This window comes from Nicotiana sylvestris, chromosome 7 (genome assembly GCF_000393655.2).
Source record: "Nicotiana sylvestris chromosome 7, ASM39365v2, whole genome shotgun sequence".
NCBI lineage: Eukaryota > Viridiplantae > Streptophyta > Magnoliopsida > Solanales > Solanaceae > Nicotiana > Nicotiana sylvestris.
This window is the reverse complement of record NC_091063.1, coordinates 143,529,977-143,548,903: the sequence shown is the minus strand read 5'-3', so window position 1 is coordinate 143,548,903 and position 18,927 is coordinate 143,529,977. Positions and strand designations below refer to the sequence as shown.

The following is an 18,927-nucleotide window of genomic DNA, read 5'->3' as shown; positions in this document are numbered from 1 at the left end:
TTCTCTTTCTTCCTTCTCTCCCTCTATCAATAAGATTCTCAATTCTCTGTTGTTGTATTTTTGCTCGTTTCCATTGAAATGGATTGAACAGAGAAACGAACAAAATACTCCCTTTTCTGAACAATTGAACAGAGAGAGGATTGAGCAAAGAAACGACCAAAATACTTTCTTTTCTGAATATCAAACAAAATCCTCTCTCTTCTCCCTTAGACTCATCACGTCATCATCCACTATTGACTTACCCTCTTAGGCGAACAGATCTGGCCATGGCTATGCCGTAGAAGATTTGAGGGGTGAGTTTTGTTCATCTCCCTTTTTAATTTTAATACAATGTATACAGTAGTTTACTTGGCCGGAAAACGCCATCTCCGACGAACTTTCTTCTCTTCTTTGCTAGTTAGTGACATATAATAATACGAATACATTATATTATGTACAAATACATTCAAATACTCCAAGCAAAATTACCAAATATCAACTCTTTATTAAACAAATCAACCACGAGATTGAAAACGATATTAAAAAATAACCAACTTGAATTTCAATACTCTTATACATCACTATTTTATCTAGGATCAAGAAAAAGCCTCTTTCTTCATCTCAACTTGCAAATTTTCAATTTTCTTAGTAATAGGAGTAGGTAAAGCCAGCCTCCTTTCATTTTCCACTCTCTTCTCCAACTTCTCAAGAACTTTCCCAAATAATTCCATTTTCACACTCTCCAAAGCCATATCCAACCTCTCCAAAACCTCCATAGAATTACTATTATACACAAACAAACCATAATACAAATCAAAGCTATCAGCAGTTGTATTTTCCATCAAGTTCAACAATTTTTCATACCCTTTTGTATTTATAGGTGTTGTCTCCGGTCCAAGTTTTTGCAACACTCTGCCTATAGTATGTGTAATAAATTGTGAGCCAGCAGCATACTTGTCATGTTCAGAACAACTCATTTCTACCATCCTACAACCTTCTTTTTCGAAAATATTAATGAAATTGTTGACCCTTTGAATCCTAGATTCCTCTTGTCCAATTCGAACTTTGTCAAACATAAATGGTAGTCCCTTCCAATTATCTTTTCCACTTGTTGGACCAAACATAGGATGAGTACATAAAATGTCAAATTCTTGAGGTAATAATTGAAGAAAAATGTTTTTAGGAAATTCTTTGACCGATAGTACGTCTACAAAAAGTGTGTTACGCTTAAGCTTTTGGATGGGAAGGGAACGAAGGACTCGTTCGAGGGAATTAATGGAAGTGCAGAGTACGACGATGTCAGGATGTTGTTCACATATGTCATGAGGATCTTTGAAGAAATTGACGTTTAGGGATTTTGCTATGAGGGAGTAGTCAGTACGAGAATGAGCTAGTACAATGTGACCTTGTTGAATAAAAGCCTTGGCAATGAATTGTCCAAAGTTACCAAACCCTATAATAGCTATTTTGAGCTTCTTGGAGTTGGAAAGGGAACGTGATGATGTATTTTTTTCGATTTTCAAGAAACTCGATGATCTTGAAATTTCTTGAAGTATGGTTAGATTGTCATCCCGACTTGGGATTGAAGCGTTGTTGGTGGTGGTAATGGTGATATCATCATTTTGGGCACGAAAAGAGGAGAATAGGTGGTGTCGAGAAACGATCGAAGGACGAAAAAGACCGTGGTGGTGGTGGTGGTTGAAGAGTAGGGATGAAGATGAATGAGTTTGAATAATATTGTTGGATTGTATAGATGAAAGGGAAAACATGGTTTGGTTTTTATTGAACCTAATAAAAATTGAAGTGAATATTAGTCATTCTCTTCTTAGACAATAGGAGGCAGAGAAAAAAAAAAAGCACTGTTGAAATAGGGCTTGTTGTACGAGGAGGAAAAGAAAGCTCTCTTTGAAATAGGAAGAAATCAAAGAGAGAGCTTTCAACTAAATAAGAGTAAGACGAACGGCTTAATAAGAGTTTATATAGGGGATGTTTGCGATTGTATACGTGCGAGGAAGGCGACAGAACAAACTAAATAAAAATATGGTAAATACAGATTAATCATTAAATAAAAGTGTGCTATGAAAGAAAATTATTTTATTATAAATCTATGAATGTTCTCTATAATTCTCTACACATTAATAGCAACACCCTTTATTTATAATATAGTCATATCTTTTTATAACAATATCCCTATATAATAGTCATTCACTATAAAAATCAAGTTTTCTCGAACCGAATATCATATTATATTATAATATATGTCCTCTGTAATAACACTTCACTATAGCAACCAAAAAATTTCGAAACAAACGAGACTGTTATAAAGAGGTTTGACTTGTAGTTTTAAATTTTTAATAAAAACCCTATTTCTATATGAATTTAACTATAACTCCTATTTCGACATAAATTAAATAACTATCAAATATCAAACCCTAAATAATTTAGGTTTATGACTCCCGTTTTCAGTTAGGCTTCCAAGAAGTAAGATTGGAACAATTCAAAGCACTTGTAAGAAGAGGTGAATTATATGATTTATATCTTTATTTTATTGAAGACTTTGCTGACTTCAGAAGTTTCGTCAACCTAAAGCTGTAGATTCTTAATAGTTTTGTAACTTTGTTGGCTGTCTGAGCTTTTTCGCGTGCAAACACCAATATTAGCACGTGAATTTATGTCAAATTTTATGGCTGCTGAATTTTTTATTTGCAATTGGCTCAAATGTGACATCGTAGCAGGTTCCTAACCTATGATTGCACATACACTAAGAAGAGATGGATTATGTTTAGATTCACTTGCTTTATTTTTGTGGGGTTTGTACTAATGCGTCATTACATATCTAAGTAGTATGTTTCGTAGTGTCATGATTAAAATACACAGAATTGAAATGGTAGTATTTTCGTAGTGTCATGATTAAAATACACAGAATTGAAATGCAGGAAGTGAAAGTGCCACATGACTGCTCATGGTGACATACCCGGTGTAATTTTAAAAGTGGGTCTGAGAAAAGTAGTGTGTACGTAAACTTTGCCTCACCTCGTGAAGATAGAGAAGATGCTTCTGAAACAGAGGTGAATCCAGGATTTCAAGAGGATGAGTGCATTGTTGTGAAGAGGGTGGATCTAGATTTATATTTGACGGGTTTGACTTTAGTCTCTTACCATGAACCCACTACACTTTTGAAATTATAGGTTCAAAATTATATTCTTTTTAAAATTTTAGTAATTTTCACATATATACAATAGTAAAAATCCAGAAATTAGCGACCAAAATTGGACGGTCCAAAAAAGCGACCAAAGTTGGTCGGTAAAGGAGAAAAAAATATTTTATATTTATTTTAAATAAATTACCGACCAAAGTTGGTCGGTAAAGTGGTCAACAAGTTGACCGAGCTGGTCAAACTTGTTTAGTCAAAGATAATTTCGCATTACCGACCAACTTTGGTCGGTAATGTGAGACCTAGTTAAATTTTTTTTATAGTTATATTATTATTTAATATGTTTTATAAAATATAAAGAAATTTTATTTAAAATTACCGACCAAAGTTGGTCGGTTAATACTGGGGGAAACATTTACCGACCAACTTTGGTCGCTATACTTTAATTTCTGGAAAAAAACTGACCAAAGTTGTTATTAGGTCAACATTGGTCAAAATTTAAAATCACTTTTATATTTACTATCTAAATAATATAAATGTAATTTGTTAACACTTTCGTAATAAAGGGATGAATACACTAACTGTCACGACCCAAAAATCCCTCCGAAGGAGTCGTGATGACACCTAGTCTCTAAACTATGTAAGCCTAACATAAACTAAAATAATATTGATCTTTACTAACTTTAAATTAAATTACTCTAAAGAATTTACAACTCCCAAGATTGGTGGTACAAATCTCAAGCCTTTCTAAGAGTAGTTATACAAAATAAGTACATCACTACTCCGAAACAAAAGGAACAAATGAAAATAAGTACAAATGAAGGTGACTCTAAGGCCTGCGAATACTATAGCAGGTTTACCTTGAGTATCCACTGCAACGACCCACAGCTACTACCGATCAAATATCTGGATCTGTACACAAAAATGTACAGAAGTGTAGTATGAGCATACCACGGCGGTGCCTAGTAAGTATCAAGATGAACCTCAGTGGGGTAGTGACGAGGAACAGTCAAGACACCTATTGGTCAAATGAAATGAACAGGATATGATAAAAAAATATCGAGATAAAGATAACGAGGTAATATCAACAATGGAGAGAAATCAAAATACAAACAGTAGGCACAATAAAGGGAGAACACGGGTAGTAACGAACGATAACCAAGTAAATCAAATAACCAAGTAAATCAACACTGACATAACAAGAACAGAGACAAGTAAGAATGTATCCAAATAAAGAAGGCAATGCCAACTAAATCAATCACATCATGTCTAGTACACAATCCCGACCATCTCAACCCTCGATTTCTCATGTCATAATCTCAACTTCCGAACCTTCAGCACACATGGCATCTTGTGCCCCATATTTTTTCCCATTTCACTTTTAACAACAAAATTCACATTCTACACAATACATAACGTTCGTACAATGCACTCAATATGTCCACGAAGTCCCATTTACCTAATATAAGTAAAATTATAATTTCTAAGCTAATTAGGAAAACCCACGAAAAAAGACGAAGTTATTTCTTTGAAAATCCTTTGAGCAAAGAAAGTACCCCTTTTTAAATTTAAAATACAACATCGAATGGATTATTACCTTTGACATGAGAGTTAATAACTTAAAACTTAGTAAATATTTCTTTTTAAGAAAAATACAACCTCACGCGGTTTAAAGGGATATAATTGAGAAACTAATTGAATTAAGGATGTAACAATTATTGAAGTTTGAAGTGTGTGTGTGTGTGTATATATATATATATATATATATATATATATATAGACGGTGAGGTATTGAAAACATTGTGGGTTTTAACACAAGGATCACAACAATAAAAGAAGTTAAACAACTTAAACATTTGAATTAATAACAACAAATAAACACAACAGCAGAAAGTGCACGGCATCACCCTTCGTGCTTTTACTTTCGATCTCACCATAAGCATCAATATTCACTTTTTATTCTTTCTTGTTGCGGCATCCAACCCGATCTAAATCATATAGTACTGTTGCGGCGTGCAACCCGACCCAAATCATATAGAAATGTTGCAGCGTGCAACCCGATCCAAATCATATAATATTGTTACGATGTGCAACCCGATCCAAATAATATAATATTGTTGCGGCGTGCAACCTGATCCCATATAATATTGTTGCAGCGTGCAACCTGATCCAAATAAAATAATATTATTGCGGCGTACAACCCGATCCTATATAATATTGTTGCGGCGAGCAACCCGATCCCAATATACAAATCAACACCAATCACAAAAGAATTGCGGCAAGGGAATAATAAGGAAACAACAATATCCCGACAAAGGAGTCAACAACAAGAATAAACACGTCCCGACAAGGGAACCAACAGTAAGAATTAAATATGTCCCGACAAGGGAATCAACTATAACCAAACTTGTACCAACAATTAACTTCATAATGAAACCTCAACTAAACAACAAGAAATAATTAGCATGTGATAATGACACCGATAACCACAATAATTGGACATGTAACCTATTTGCACGAAGTCATAGAGGAACTCACAATCAAAAAGTATCAAAACAATAAGGAAGACAATCACTTCAGTTAAGGCAATTAAGGGTCAATGTAACATGTAAGAATTAGAGGAAAGCTAATAAAGTCATATGTAGCATATAGAGGCAAGTTAAGCAATTAGGAAACTCAATCATAATGGGATACTTTCCACATAAAGACCTAAGAACCCTAGAGGCAAATTTCCCACAAATAAGTCTGAGCACACACTCGTCACCTCGCATGCATGGACTACAATTAGCATAGAAGACTCAATTCCTAAGGGGAAGTCCCTCACACAAGGTTAGGTAAGATACTTACTTCAAAGACGACAAACTGATACTCTAAAATGCACTTCTCGGGTGAAAAGACCTCCGGACGGCTCAAATCTACCCTTCAAAGAACAAATAAAATACATAAGAAACTATTCCGGATCATAATGTCTCAATCTTTAACAAAATCTAAAAAATCGGTCCAAAAGTCGGCCCCCCAGGCCCGCACCTCGGAACCCGACAAATTTTACAAAAACCGAATACCCATTCCAATATGAGTTCAACCATACAAAATTTATTAAATTCCGATACCATTTGGCCCTTCAAATCATGATTTTTCATTTTAGGAATTTCTTTAAAAACCAACATTTTACTCAACTCAAATCAAAAATTAAATGATAAAAGTGAAGAAAAATTCATGGAATATAATCAATTATAGGTGAAGAACACTTACCCAATTATTTTGCTTGAAAACCCGCAAGGAATCGCCCAAAACCGAGCTCTAGAACTCCAAAAATATTAAAAATGGCAAACCCTCGGACAGGAATACTTTTATATTCTGCACAGGTGTTTGTGCATCGCGATCGCGAATAGAGAGCTACGATCACGAAGAGGAAAGTACTGATGCCCCAAGATTGTGATACGTGATTGCAAAATGAAGAATGCAATCGCGGAAGGTAGTCAGCTGAGCCTATGCTACGCAAACGCGGACGTATTTACACGAACGCGTTAGAGGGGAACGCAGACTTACACGTTCGCGAACAGAAGCATGCGAACGCGTAGAGTAAATATTATCTGCCTCAATTTTCTTAATGTGATCGCGAAGGAGATAATGCGATCGCGGTGAAGAAAACCAGTACCAGCAGTACTACAATCAGAAAATGGAAGAAAATAGCCCGCAAGCCATCCGAAACACACCCGAGGCCCTTGGAACCCCGTCTAAACATACTAACAAGTCATATAACCTAACACGGATTCACTCGAGGTCTCAAATCACATCAAACAACGCCAAAACAACGAATCACACCATGAATCAAACTTAGGAACTTTCCAATCTTTCAACTTCCAAAACGCGTGCCGAAACCTATCAAATCAACCCGAAATGACGCCAAATTTTGCAGACAAGTCCAAAATAACTATATGGAGCTATTCCAAATCTCGGAATTGCATTCCAACCCCGATATCACAAAAGTCAACTATGGGTCAAACTTCTCCATTTTCCAAATTTCAACTTTTCCAACTTTTGCCGAAACGCCTCAAATTACCCTACGGACCTCCAAATCCGAATCCGGACGCGCGCCTAAGTCCAAAATCACCACTCAAAGCTATTGAGATCACCCACGACCCATTCCGGGGCCGTTTACTCAAAAATCCAATTCCGGTCAAATTTTTACCGTTTAAGCTTCCAAAACTAGTTTCATTCTTCCAATTTAACTATGTATCATCCGAAAACAGAATCCAACCATGCACGCAAGTTGATACACATAATATGAAGCTTCTCGAGACCTCAAACTGCCGAGATGGGCGCAATTGCTCAAAACAATCAGTTGGATCATTACATCCTCCTCCACTTAAACATACGTTCGTCCTCGAACGTGCCCAGACTCGTTCCAAAACCATTGAACCACTGCATGAGCTCACCATACATACACCCGGGGGTGTTTCCCTATTACCCAACCTATGAAGACGAGCGCAATAGCTCAAAACGACCAGTCGGGTCGTTACATCCTCCTCCACTTAAACATACGTTCGTCCTCGAACGTGCCCGGAGTCGTTCCAAAACTATTGAACCACTGCATGAGCTCACCATACATATACTTGGGGGTGTTTCCCCATCACCCAACCTATGTAGAACTGACAATGCCACTTAACTGAAGGTCTCATCTCCTCCTTAGTCCATAACCATAGAAAAAAACCCAAACATCAACATATGAAATTTATCATAGGACCCGAATTCCACATCATCACACTGAACACACCCAAACAAGCTGAATTGAGCCAAAAATTCCAATCCCGAATACAATCACATGCTTCTCCACACAACTCAATGCCCGAAGCAATAACCTTTGACCACCATATAGCTGCTCAAATAATATCCTAGATGCCGACAATACACTTCACATTGAATATAACCTTGTTCCGAACCTCCACATTGCTGCTGCTGATAAAGAAACATGCAGGAAGTCATAGCCGCCCATGAAGACAACAAGTCAAGAAACTCTCTCGCCCGCTAAGGGCTATTACCCAAATCTTAGCAGAAACACCCTCATACTCCCAAACACTCCTCACTCCCAATACCATAGTACTAATCTCAGGTCTAAGAACCTCATCTCAGCCAATACAAGTAGCACAACTGACAGCTCATCACGGAACCACACGGATTCTCACATTATACAATTCGTACCCCAAACCAATAATAACTCAATTATGCAGAACAAGTAAAGAAAAGCAGGGTATAAGAATTATCTAATGAGTACAACATGTGTAACAACAAAAGTGTAATAATTTTATCAATTCATCCTACAGAGGAAAAACACGACACCAGATAAACACAAGGAAAGGGTATCTCACATAACATTCAACACGGCGTGCAACCCGCTCCCAAATACTCATCGAGCCAAAATGCTTGGGCTCACTGATCATATGAATACTGATATCAAGTACAACAGAGTGCACAAATAAAACTGTGGAAAAAATAAATGAAAGTGCTAAAACATGAAAGAAGCAAGCACGACTAAGGTGCAATAAGCAAATCAACATCACGAGGGCCATCTCGCCCGCATCGCCATAAGGCCTGAGCAAAATTACAACATGCGGGGGAAATAATCATCAACTTAACCTCCTAACACAACATAAAAGAATAGTACATATCATAGGCTAGGGGCACGAATAATATCCATTCTGCTTGATAACATAACCAAAATGAAGATCTCACAGGAGAATAAAAACTGGACCCTATACAAAATACATATCCTCATTGATCTTTCCGATAGCCTCCAACCCAAATTCTGATTATTTCCAAATAGGTAATTACCCTCCCCAAAAATCCACAACGACCTATCAATCATGCATGCTATTAATTACCTCATCCTCGATGTTCCTTCACAATCCGCAAGTAGGAAATGACCCACATACGAGGGCATCTAGCCCCAAAACCTCAGGGATACCAAAATCTCCATACTCATACTCAATTACACAAATCAAATGGCTGATATATCACTTACATCCTATCATTCTACTGAAGCACTCATATAGAGTTTCTGACCGTGTAACAAAACATGAACCTCGAAAACCTCAAACCCCGTAATCATCATGCTACCAGCCACACACCCGCAAACCAAACCTCAAGGTCCTTCCTACAAATTCACACTCTTCACATATGATAGCCAACAATGCCAACACTTTGTTAATTTCAGATACCGATTAAGGAGAACCGCAATGTACCATATATTCTTTATGCCCATAGAAGACATCTAACTGAAGCCGTTGTCAGACCATCAAGGACCCTCTGAGATCTGCCCGCACGCAGCCATCAGGACTGCACCTCCCCAACTCAACTGAGTCACACAAATCGTCCAATCCAAGAGTGCCGCCATAAATGCCAGCAGAGAATTCGCATTCAAAAGGACCATTTACTTCCATGGCTATGCTGACCCAACACTACTGAACTGACTCATTTCTTCGGATAGTCGATATGAAATAAATTCCATCAAAGCCCCACATCATCCCGTTCGAGATCTCAGACCCTAGTCATACCCCAAATTCGGGAAACTACCAATACCACATATACATACATGCCTCAGGCTAGAACTGATATAAATCTGATTTTGCAATCTGAATGCCGCTATTGGACTCCTCCACTTGGCGCAAGGCCATAGAAAATGACGTCTGATGACCGCAAAACTAACCTTCACAACTCGCACAACACAAATCACAAGGTACTCTAATACCACCAACTATTCCCAATCAATACCCACCTCGTTGCCTTGCCACAATCACGACGACTAGTCAACCAATTAAACCTTTCTCAAGATCGCACTCATCAACCAGATGCAGAAAACCGTTGTGCCTCCATATGAAAAACTGAATAGTCTCTCAATACCTCTGTATCTTCAGCCTGGGTAGCACGTTAAGACAATGCCTGAGCATCCCTGACTCCTTCGTAACTCGTTGTTGATACCCAATTTTTCTATATATTTTTCAATATGCAAAATACCTTCAAAATACCATATGTATACATATATAAGTATGTCCAAGTGTTTTGTTATTTTTCCTCAATTTTTAAAGAGGTTTTCAACCAATTTATTTCTCTATTTTATGAATAAAAACCCAATAATTATTTCCAAAAATTAAAATTTTGGTGATTCACTTATTGAAATTTTATATTTATGCTAAAATATAGCTAATCGAATTTTTTCATATTTTTACAAATTTATTTAATATTTTTTAAAGCTAAATTGCATAATTGCAATATTAGCCTCTTTTAGGATTTAATTGCGTTTGTATTCATGAAAATGAAGTCCAGTATTTTTAAATTGATAATTATATATCATAAATCATTTTAGTGCTTTTAATTTATTTCCAAAAATTAATTTACTATTTTTATAATTTTAAAAGGGGAAAAATGGCTATTCAAATGATAGCCCAATTTCATTTCAATTATAGCCTAATTTGGTCCCAATCTGAACCCAATTCTTTCGGCCCAATTCCCAATCAAACCCGGTCCCTTAACCCAATTTACACGACCCAACCCCGATCCCCACCTAACTCCTTTAATCCTAGCCGTTGATCATTTAGATCAACGGCCACCGACTTCCCTTTCCTTTTTAACTCCAAACGACCCCTTACCCTACTTCATTATTCACATATCGCTGCCTTTGAATCCCTTTTCTCTCTCAACTCTCTCTGAAACTCTTACGAACCCTAGCCACCGCCATCAAACTACTCCCTAATCCACCATAAACCTTGCCTAATCCATGGCCTCCCATGGCCATGGGAGACGTGTAGTGGCCTCCTATGGCTCCTAGGTGTTTGTTCCCGTGGTTTCATGGCCAGACCTTGAGGGAATCTGGTCTAGTCCTTGTTCAATTTCAGTTCGTGGTTTTTCTCCGGTCATCCTTGACCTTTCTCTGGCCAGCCATGGCCGTTCGAGTCAGATCCTTGACTCTCCTAGTTAGATCGATAACTTTCAGGGCCTTTCTCACCTTCTCTGAGTTTTTTGAAACCCTAATTTTTAATATCTTTCTACTTTCTCTCAGATATGCTTTAGATCTGTACTTACTATGACTTTCTTAAGTGTTTCTCGAAGGTTCTTTAACTTTGCTTTCAAAACAACTCTTCATTTTTCGATTAGGGTTTTCCTTTAAGTTATTTCAAAAATCCCTTCTCTGATTTTAACGTGTTTGTGATTTTGCTATGTTTTGCTCATGTTGTTCTTCTATCTGAGTTAGCATGTTGAAAACCTTAATTTCTTTTGGATCTCATTCGAGTTCTGAAGCTGTTTGTTAGATAAGTACTTGTTTGGTTAAGTTCTTGTTTTTGTTTATCATCTTTTAAACTCGATTATTGTTGAAAACCCTAAGACTTCTTGGTCGGAAACTGTTTGTTTGAGCATGCACTTGATTCGATTAAAGTTCTTTGTTTCCGATTCCTTCTTCTTTATGTGACTTATCTGATTCCGAGTTTTACTATCTTTTAAACTCGACTTGAAACCCTAACTTTTCAAAAGGTTTCCTCGCCTGTTATTATGAGACCTTTACTTGTTTGACTCTCTTCTTCATTTTGGCTATATGTGTGAGCCCTGACTATCTACTGAACCTTATGCTTATTTCTGCTACTATTGCATGCTGCTTCTTTTGCCAATGGGCTTGGCCTCGCATGTCTGATGTCTATGTTCACTCTGTTTATATGCTGAAGTGCAGAAGCATGTTTCTTCCTTGATTGATCTTGATTTTGTGACTGATTCCATAGCTTTTCTTTTATGAACCCTAATTTCACTCGCCTGTTTAAAATTGATTGATTCATTTCCCTTTACTGTAATATTTACCTTGCTAAATCCTTTCCAAAAATAAGCATATTTTCGTACTCAGACTTGATTGTTCACTGCATGCTTTACTACCCCTTTTATGGCAATAATCAATCTACTCCCAAACTGATTTCTTTTCTTATTTGAACCTGTTACTATCCGTTAAAAAATGATTCCTTAATTATAGGGAATCACTTGTATAATTGATTCTGACTGTTGATTGTTTTCATATTTGTATTAAAATTTTACTTATTACCTTACTTTTCACTCCTTTTCAGAAGCTATAAATACCCTGCATCCTTTTTCTTTCAAACACACGAACCATATGAGTTCAGAATACACACTTCACTCAAAACTCTCTCTCTTTTCTCTGTTACTACTTGTGCTTACTGCTTTATCTAGCCGGCTGAAAGCCAAGGCTAGGCCGTGAAAATTTGCTTACTTTTCCTTTCTACATTTACTTCTTACTGGTATGTCCTAATTAATCTTCGAGCATAAAAAACAACATGTTTCTTTAGCTGTTTCCTTCACTCTTGCTTGTTTCTACTTATACTTATGCAATCAAGTTTCATTACTAAGCATGCTGTAATCTGCTTCCCCCTTCTAAATTAATGTGTTCCCTTATGTATGTACTTTGTCAGTCACTTGATTATGTGATTTACTGACTTATGAATCCCAAACCCCATATCCCCTTATGTGTTTGTATTCCCTGGCTAGTTTATGGGCATGCCAGCATCATCTATTGCTGTGCATGTCCAAACCTGACTCCTCCTAGGGTCATATGCTCCATGCAATGTACTCCCAAACCCATGACCCCTTTATGCAACTATTGATTCTGCTTTACTACTACTGTTTTCAAATCACTCTTACCCCTCACTATTCTCAACCTAGTTTTAAATAAATCTCTTTTTCTGCACTTCTACCATACTCTTAGAACTTAGGTTCTGCCCCTCTTGTGTGAGCCTTGCCTTGGGACCCATGAGCTCCATCTGAACTTGGATACATAAGGGCTGGCCCTTCCACATTGCACTCATCTCTATCTAGTTATGCAAACCTGGGTGTAAGGGCTGCCCGAGTTCCTTTGAGACCTTTAGGGAACTTTGACACACCCATATCTGAGAAAGGCTTTGAAACAAGTGGTGCTTGAGGTGGCTTATTCCATAACTCAGAGAGGAAGTTAAGAATCAGGCTTTCTCTGGTTGTAACTTCTTCTTTTACACTTTTCTGATGTAATTCATTATTTGGTCTGTAATAATTTGTAATAAACATCGGGGTTGGCTAGTGAAAAGGGGATGGGTAATTATACATGTTTAGCTATTATAAGGGTAGAAAACATGCCTATAGGACTTGTTTTTAATTCTGCATGTTTAACTTAGCATTTAGATAACATGCCTATAGGACTTGTTTTAAATTCTGCATGTCTTATTACCACACTTAGACACCATGTTTTAGGATCTAAACAGCTATAATCAGACATCATGTTCATAAGGTTAAAAATCAGTATTTCTCATAGAAATCATGCCTATAGGAATTTCAAGTAAATCCTGCCTGCTTCGTTTCACGTTCAACTCGATATCATGTCTATAGGAATTAGAAATTAGCAATAATAGATATCATGCCTATATGATCTGAAACCAGTCTAGTTTAAAATCAATTTAACTCGTAGTGTTCTGAACTAGTTTTAAACAACCTACTCTCCTTTTATTAATACGGTTTAGAAAGCATGCCTATAGGATCTCAAATCGCTCATTTTTAAACTGTCACTGTTTTGCTACACTCCTAATCAGTAATAGGAATCAATGTTTATAGGATCTCACCAAACACACTTAGCCAAGCCTTAGGTGGAAAAAAATTGAATCTGCCTTTGTTAATTAGTAACTGCTATAACCAGCAGGCAGGCCTGATTCAGACTTCTTATCTGAGTTATGTAATAAACTGGTCTGCCTTAGCAATTAAAGCTCCCTTTGCCTTAGTACTTTAAATTCAAACCCTGATTGTGTTTAAGTCATGCTATTTATATGCTTTGCTTGAGGAGGTATACATGAGCCTCTTAGTTGTTTACATGTTTCCCTCTAATGTGCAGTCCTATATGTTTTTGTAAGTCGCCTTATTTTTTTTTCCACCTTTTGAAACCTAAAATTCAGCCTAATATCCCTTCCCTTTAGGAATAGTAGTCCTATGTTCCTCCGGGACTGATAGGAATGGGACGTGTAATAGCATGCAATAGTGGTCGAGACCAATCCGCGCTTTAATACCTTAACGGGGTGAGAATGGTAGGTATGGATATGATGACCGGTGCGCTAATACCACGTATATCCCCTCTTTTGAGGAGTGTCATACCGGGTATTGCATTGATGTGATCCATATTATAAATAAACCTAGGACCCCCCTCCCCCTTTCCTTTCTTTTTCTTCAAGTATTTGTAGAATTATGATTTCTCTTTTAATTATTGTTCTTTCAAAATCTTATGTATTTAAACTCAAATCCCCTACTATTTGAGCTTATACTTGTCTATCTGCTAATTGTACAAATTCACAAAATTGTCTAGCCAGGAATTACACTAGTGGATCCTGAGGGGCGCCTAACACCTTCCCCTTAGGATAATTTCAACCCTTACCCTATCTCTGGTTATCAAACAAACTTAGAAGTAAACCTTATAGGTGTCTTAATGCACCTTAAATCATTAGATGGCGACTCTTTAAATGCAAAAAACCCAGTTCCCAAAAGGAATGAGTTGTCCTATATCAAAATGTCATAAACCCGATTTTTCGATGCAAAGAGGGAAAAAGGTGGCGCGACAGCATGGCGACTCTGCTGGGGAACCTTAGGCTTTTAACACTTCAGATTGTCTTGTGAATTTGTACCTATTTATGTGCAATTACTTGTTTAATTCCTTTAAGAATTTAATATCTTTTTCAACTATAAAACTAACATGTCTTCTTGTTTCTTTCCTTTATTACCACTTTAAATTATGAAACTGTTGTATTTATCATTTTCTTAATGTGTAAATACGTGCCAATATATTTTAATTATTGCATAATCATGCTCAACATCATACTCCACTCATGCCAAACAAATACCATAACAACGCTTATAATGAATGGTTGCGCTCTTATATTATTACTCCCTAAATTTGGAAAGGCATATTTGCGATAAAACCAGTCGATTAGCAGTGCAGTAGACGGTTCCGTGCCTTCCTCCTTGAGTTTTCCGCTCAAGGATACCAGTCTAAAACCCCATAGAAACCTTACTCTGTTCAAATTGTGCATGCATCATGGTCAAACCTAGCTGGGTCAGTTATGTTGTCCACATAATGATCCTTTAAGATAGCCTTGTCCAAAGTCCACCGGGTTTTCCTAAACCCAAACGGACATCACCATGTTGTGTGCATTTATTTGGAGAACTAAATGCTTCATGCTAATTGTTGATATCAAATAGTCGAGTCCGGTGGGGGTAAGGTCTTAACCCTTTTGTTTTGCATAAAATGAAGAACGAGGTCTCCAACTTCGGTATGGTTAGCATACCCTCACTCTTGCTAGATTGGTGGAGGAGTCTTTCATCAAATGACCAAATCAATGAGTGAAAAAAGATATCTGGAATCAGTCTGCTAGAATTAGAAGGAAAAGTGAGGAAAAGAGTCACCGACTGCCAGAACGCTGAGGGAAACAAAGGTGAACACTTGGCAAAGGCATTTTTATTGGTGAACCTACACGAGCTGAAGGATTTGATCAACGAGAGTATTCAACCTGAGGAAGGTCCTTCTGGGACCAAATAGAGAGGAGTTTATCTTTTTGCTTTATAAAATGTAATAAGGCCAATGTCCACTAGTGATTTTCATTTCCTGTTTATTTAGTGTCCATTTAGGATTTGTCTATTTTTATCAATAAACCGAGGCATTTAGCATCCTAAGTTCTCCAAATCAATTTGTCGCTAGGCCTATCTCGGGCACAAAGAGGTTTCTAAATTAGGACATGATTTACATTCCCGCACTATGTGTTTAAATACTGCAATACTTTTTATGATCCTCACTAACTTGGTTACCTTTTGTTTTATTATTTGTTTTTGTTTTTATTATTCCCCTCCCCAAAGGTTAGTTTGTGCACTCTGTAAACATCATCCTATTCCACGAGATCCAGGGGCCCTCCACCCACTCCTCCTCTTAGTCCCATTAAAGGCAAGAACAAAGGGCTCGACAAGAACCTTCAAGGAATCTCTAAACCCATAAAACTCAAGAAGCAAGGCACTACCTTCGGTTTAGGATATGAATACACCTGGGAGGAATTCAATAGCTGGTCGCCACTATGGCGTGGTTCTTACTATCTACTAAAGCAGCCAATACAACATCTAGAGCAGACTTTCCAGTAGGCTAACATTATTTATGGATCAGAAGAAGAAGAAGCACTTGCAGCGGTGAAGAACTTGTTCCTAGAAGACAATGACATGGACTATTGTGTTTTTCTCGAAGAGGAGGGGGAGGAAGGCCCTTCCATACAGGCTGTGAGTAGAGGGGCACGCCTCAATAATTGGACCATCAGGACAACCAGAGCCCGATGAGCCTCGGGGTAGCAAGGCTAAAACAAGCATCATGCACTGTTTTTATTTACGAAATGATTTTCTTTTCGCATTTTAATTCCCGCAATAAGATCTTCAATGTTCAAAACAGTTTCGCCATTTATCAAAGCATTTTGACTTTCTTATGAATCAACACTCATTATTATTTTTCTCTCATTACTTTACTTATACAATATTACTATTACTTATCTTGATGAACCAATGACTGTGACATGCAATGAGACAACGCAACAAACGGACATTGATTCAGAGGAAGATGACATACCAGATGAGATTGTCAAAGAAGTTGAGAACTTTGAGAACAAACCTAAATCAACGTCCACTTATCGCCGTCAGAAAAGAAGGAATACACAGAATTTCTAAAGGAATATGAGGACATATTCGCCTGGTCATATGATGACATGACTGGTCTGAGTACATCTATTGTGGCTCACAAAATGCTAACCGATCCGACATGTCCTCCTGTAAAGAAAAAGCTCAAAAAGTTCAAGCCTGATATGTGTTTGAAAATCAAGGAAGAAGTCACTAAGCAAGTCAAAGCTAAGATTCTCAGGGTAGTAGAATACCCGACATGGCTAGCCAACATCGTGCCAGTGCCAAAGAAAGATGGGAAGGTAAGAGTCTGTGTCGACTATCGGGATCTCAACTGGGCCAGTCCAAAAGATGACTTCCCTTTGCCGAACATACACATCCTGATTGACAATTGCGCCAAGCACGAGCTGCATTCATTTGTAGATTGTTTCGCGGGTTATCATCAGATCTGGATGGATGAAGAAGATGCTGAGAAAATGACTTTCATTACGCCATAGAGAATGTACTGTTACAAGATGATGTTGTTCGGCCTAAAGAATGCAAGGGCCACCAACATGAATGCCTTGACTACCATTTTTCATGATATGATACACAAGGAGATTGAGGTATATGTAGATGATGTCATCATCAAGTTCAAGAATGCCACTGATCACATGGAAGATTTGAGGAAGTTCTTTAATAGATTGCAAAGGTACAACCTGAAACTGAACCCCGCAAAATACGTATTTGGGGTTTCTGCTGGGAAATTACATGGGTTTATTGTGAGTCGCCGAGGAATAGAACTGGATCCATCAAAAGTCAAAGCTATTCAAGAATTGCCACCGCCAAAGAACAAGAAAAATGTGATGAGCTTCTTGGGAAGGCTCAATTACATCAGCCGATTCATAGCACAGTCTACAGTTATTTGTGAGCCAATCTTTAAGATGTTCAAGAAGGACGCCGCTACCAAATGGACTGATGACTGCCAAAAGGCCTTCGATAAAATCAAAGAGTACCTATCAACACCACCAGTCTTGGTCCCGCTCGAGCTAGGTAGACCCTTATTACTTTACCTTGCAGTATTAGATGGGCCTTTTGGTTGTGTTCTGATGCAGCATGATGAAACAGAGAGGAAAGAGCAGGCCATCTATTATCTCAGTAAGAAGTTCACCCCGTACGAGGCCCGGTATTCTCTGTTAGAGCGCATCTGTTGTGCTTTGACTTGGGTAGCTCAGAAGTTGAGACATTATTTCTGTGCCTATACTACGTATCTCATATCAAGGATGGATCCTTTGAAGTACATCTTCCAGAAGCCCATGCCCACTAGCAAGCTAGCCAAGGGGTAGATCCTGTTGAGCGAGTTCGACATTGTGTACGTAACTTAGAAAGCGATCAAGGGATAAGAACTGGCAGACCACCTTGCAGAGAATCCCGTGGATGGAGAATACGAACCCCTGAAAATGTATTTTCCCGATGAAGAGGTATCATTCATAGGAGAAGACATTGCAGAATCCTACGATGGTTGGAGAATGTTTTTCGATGGAGCGGCAAACTTCAATGGAGTTGACATAGGAGCAGTCCTAATATCAGAAATCGGTCAGCATTATCCGGTGTCCACCAAACTCAGGTTCCCATGCACCAACAATATGGCCGAGTATGAAGCCTGCATTTTAGGGCTCAAAATGGCCATTGACATGAACGTTCAAGAGCTGCTAGTAATTGGAGATTCAGACCTGCTTATACATCAAGTGCGAGAAGAATGGGCAACCAAGAACTCCAAGATACTCCCGTATCTACATCATGTACATGAATTGAGGAAAAGGTTCACGAAAACTGAGTTACAACATGTTCCCAGAATCCAAAATGAGTTCGCCGACGCATTGGCTACCCTGTCGTCTATGATACAACATCTAGACAAAAATTTCATTGATCCCATTCTAGTAAAGATCCATGATCAGCCAGCTTACTGTGCCTATGTTGAAGAAGCATACGAAAAGCCTTGGTTTCATGATATCAAGGAATATTTGGCAAAAGGAGAGTACCCAGAACTTGCAAATCCTACTCAGAAACGCACACTTCGGAGTTTGTCCAACAATTTCTTTCACAGC

At 37.9% G+C, this 18,927-nt stretch overlaps 1 protein-coding gene across 1 annotated transcript; it reads right to left on the bottom strand.

The window, feature by feature from the left end:
* Positions 1 to 444: 444 nt before the first annotated feature.
* On the bottom strand, positions 445 to 1,938 carry LOC104215149 (arogenate dehydrogenase 2, chloroplastic-like). Its single transcript, XM_009764904.2, has one exon. The coding sequence runs from the start codon at positions 1,746 to 1,748 to the stop codon at positions 576 to 578; it is 1,173 nt and encodes a 390-aa protein (XP_009763206.1). The 5' UTR covers positions 1,749 to 1,938; the 3' UTR covers positions 445 to 575.
* Between the last annotated feature and the right edge of the window lie 16,989 nt (positions 1,939 to 18,927).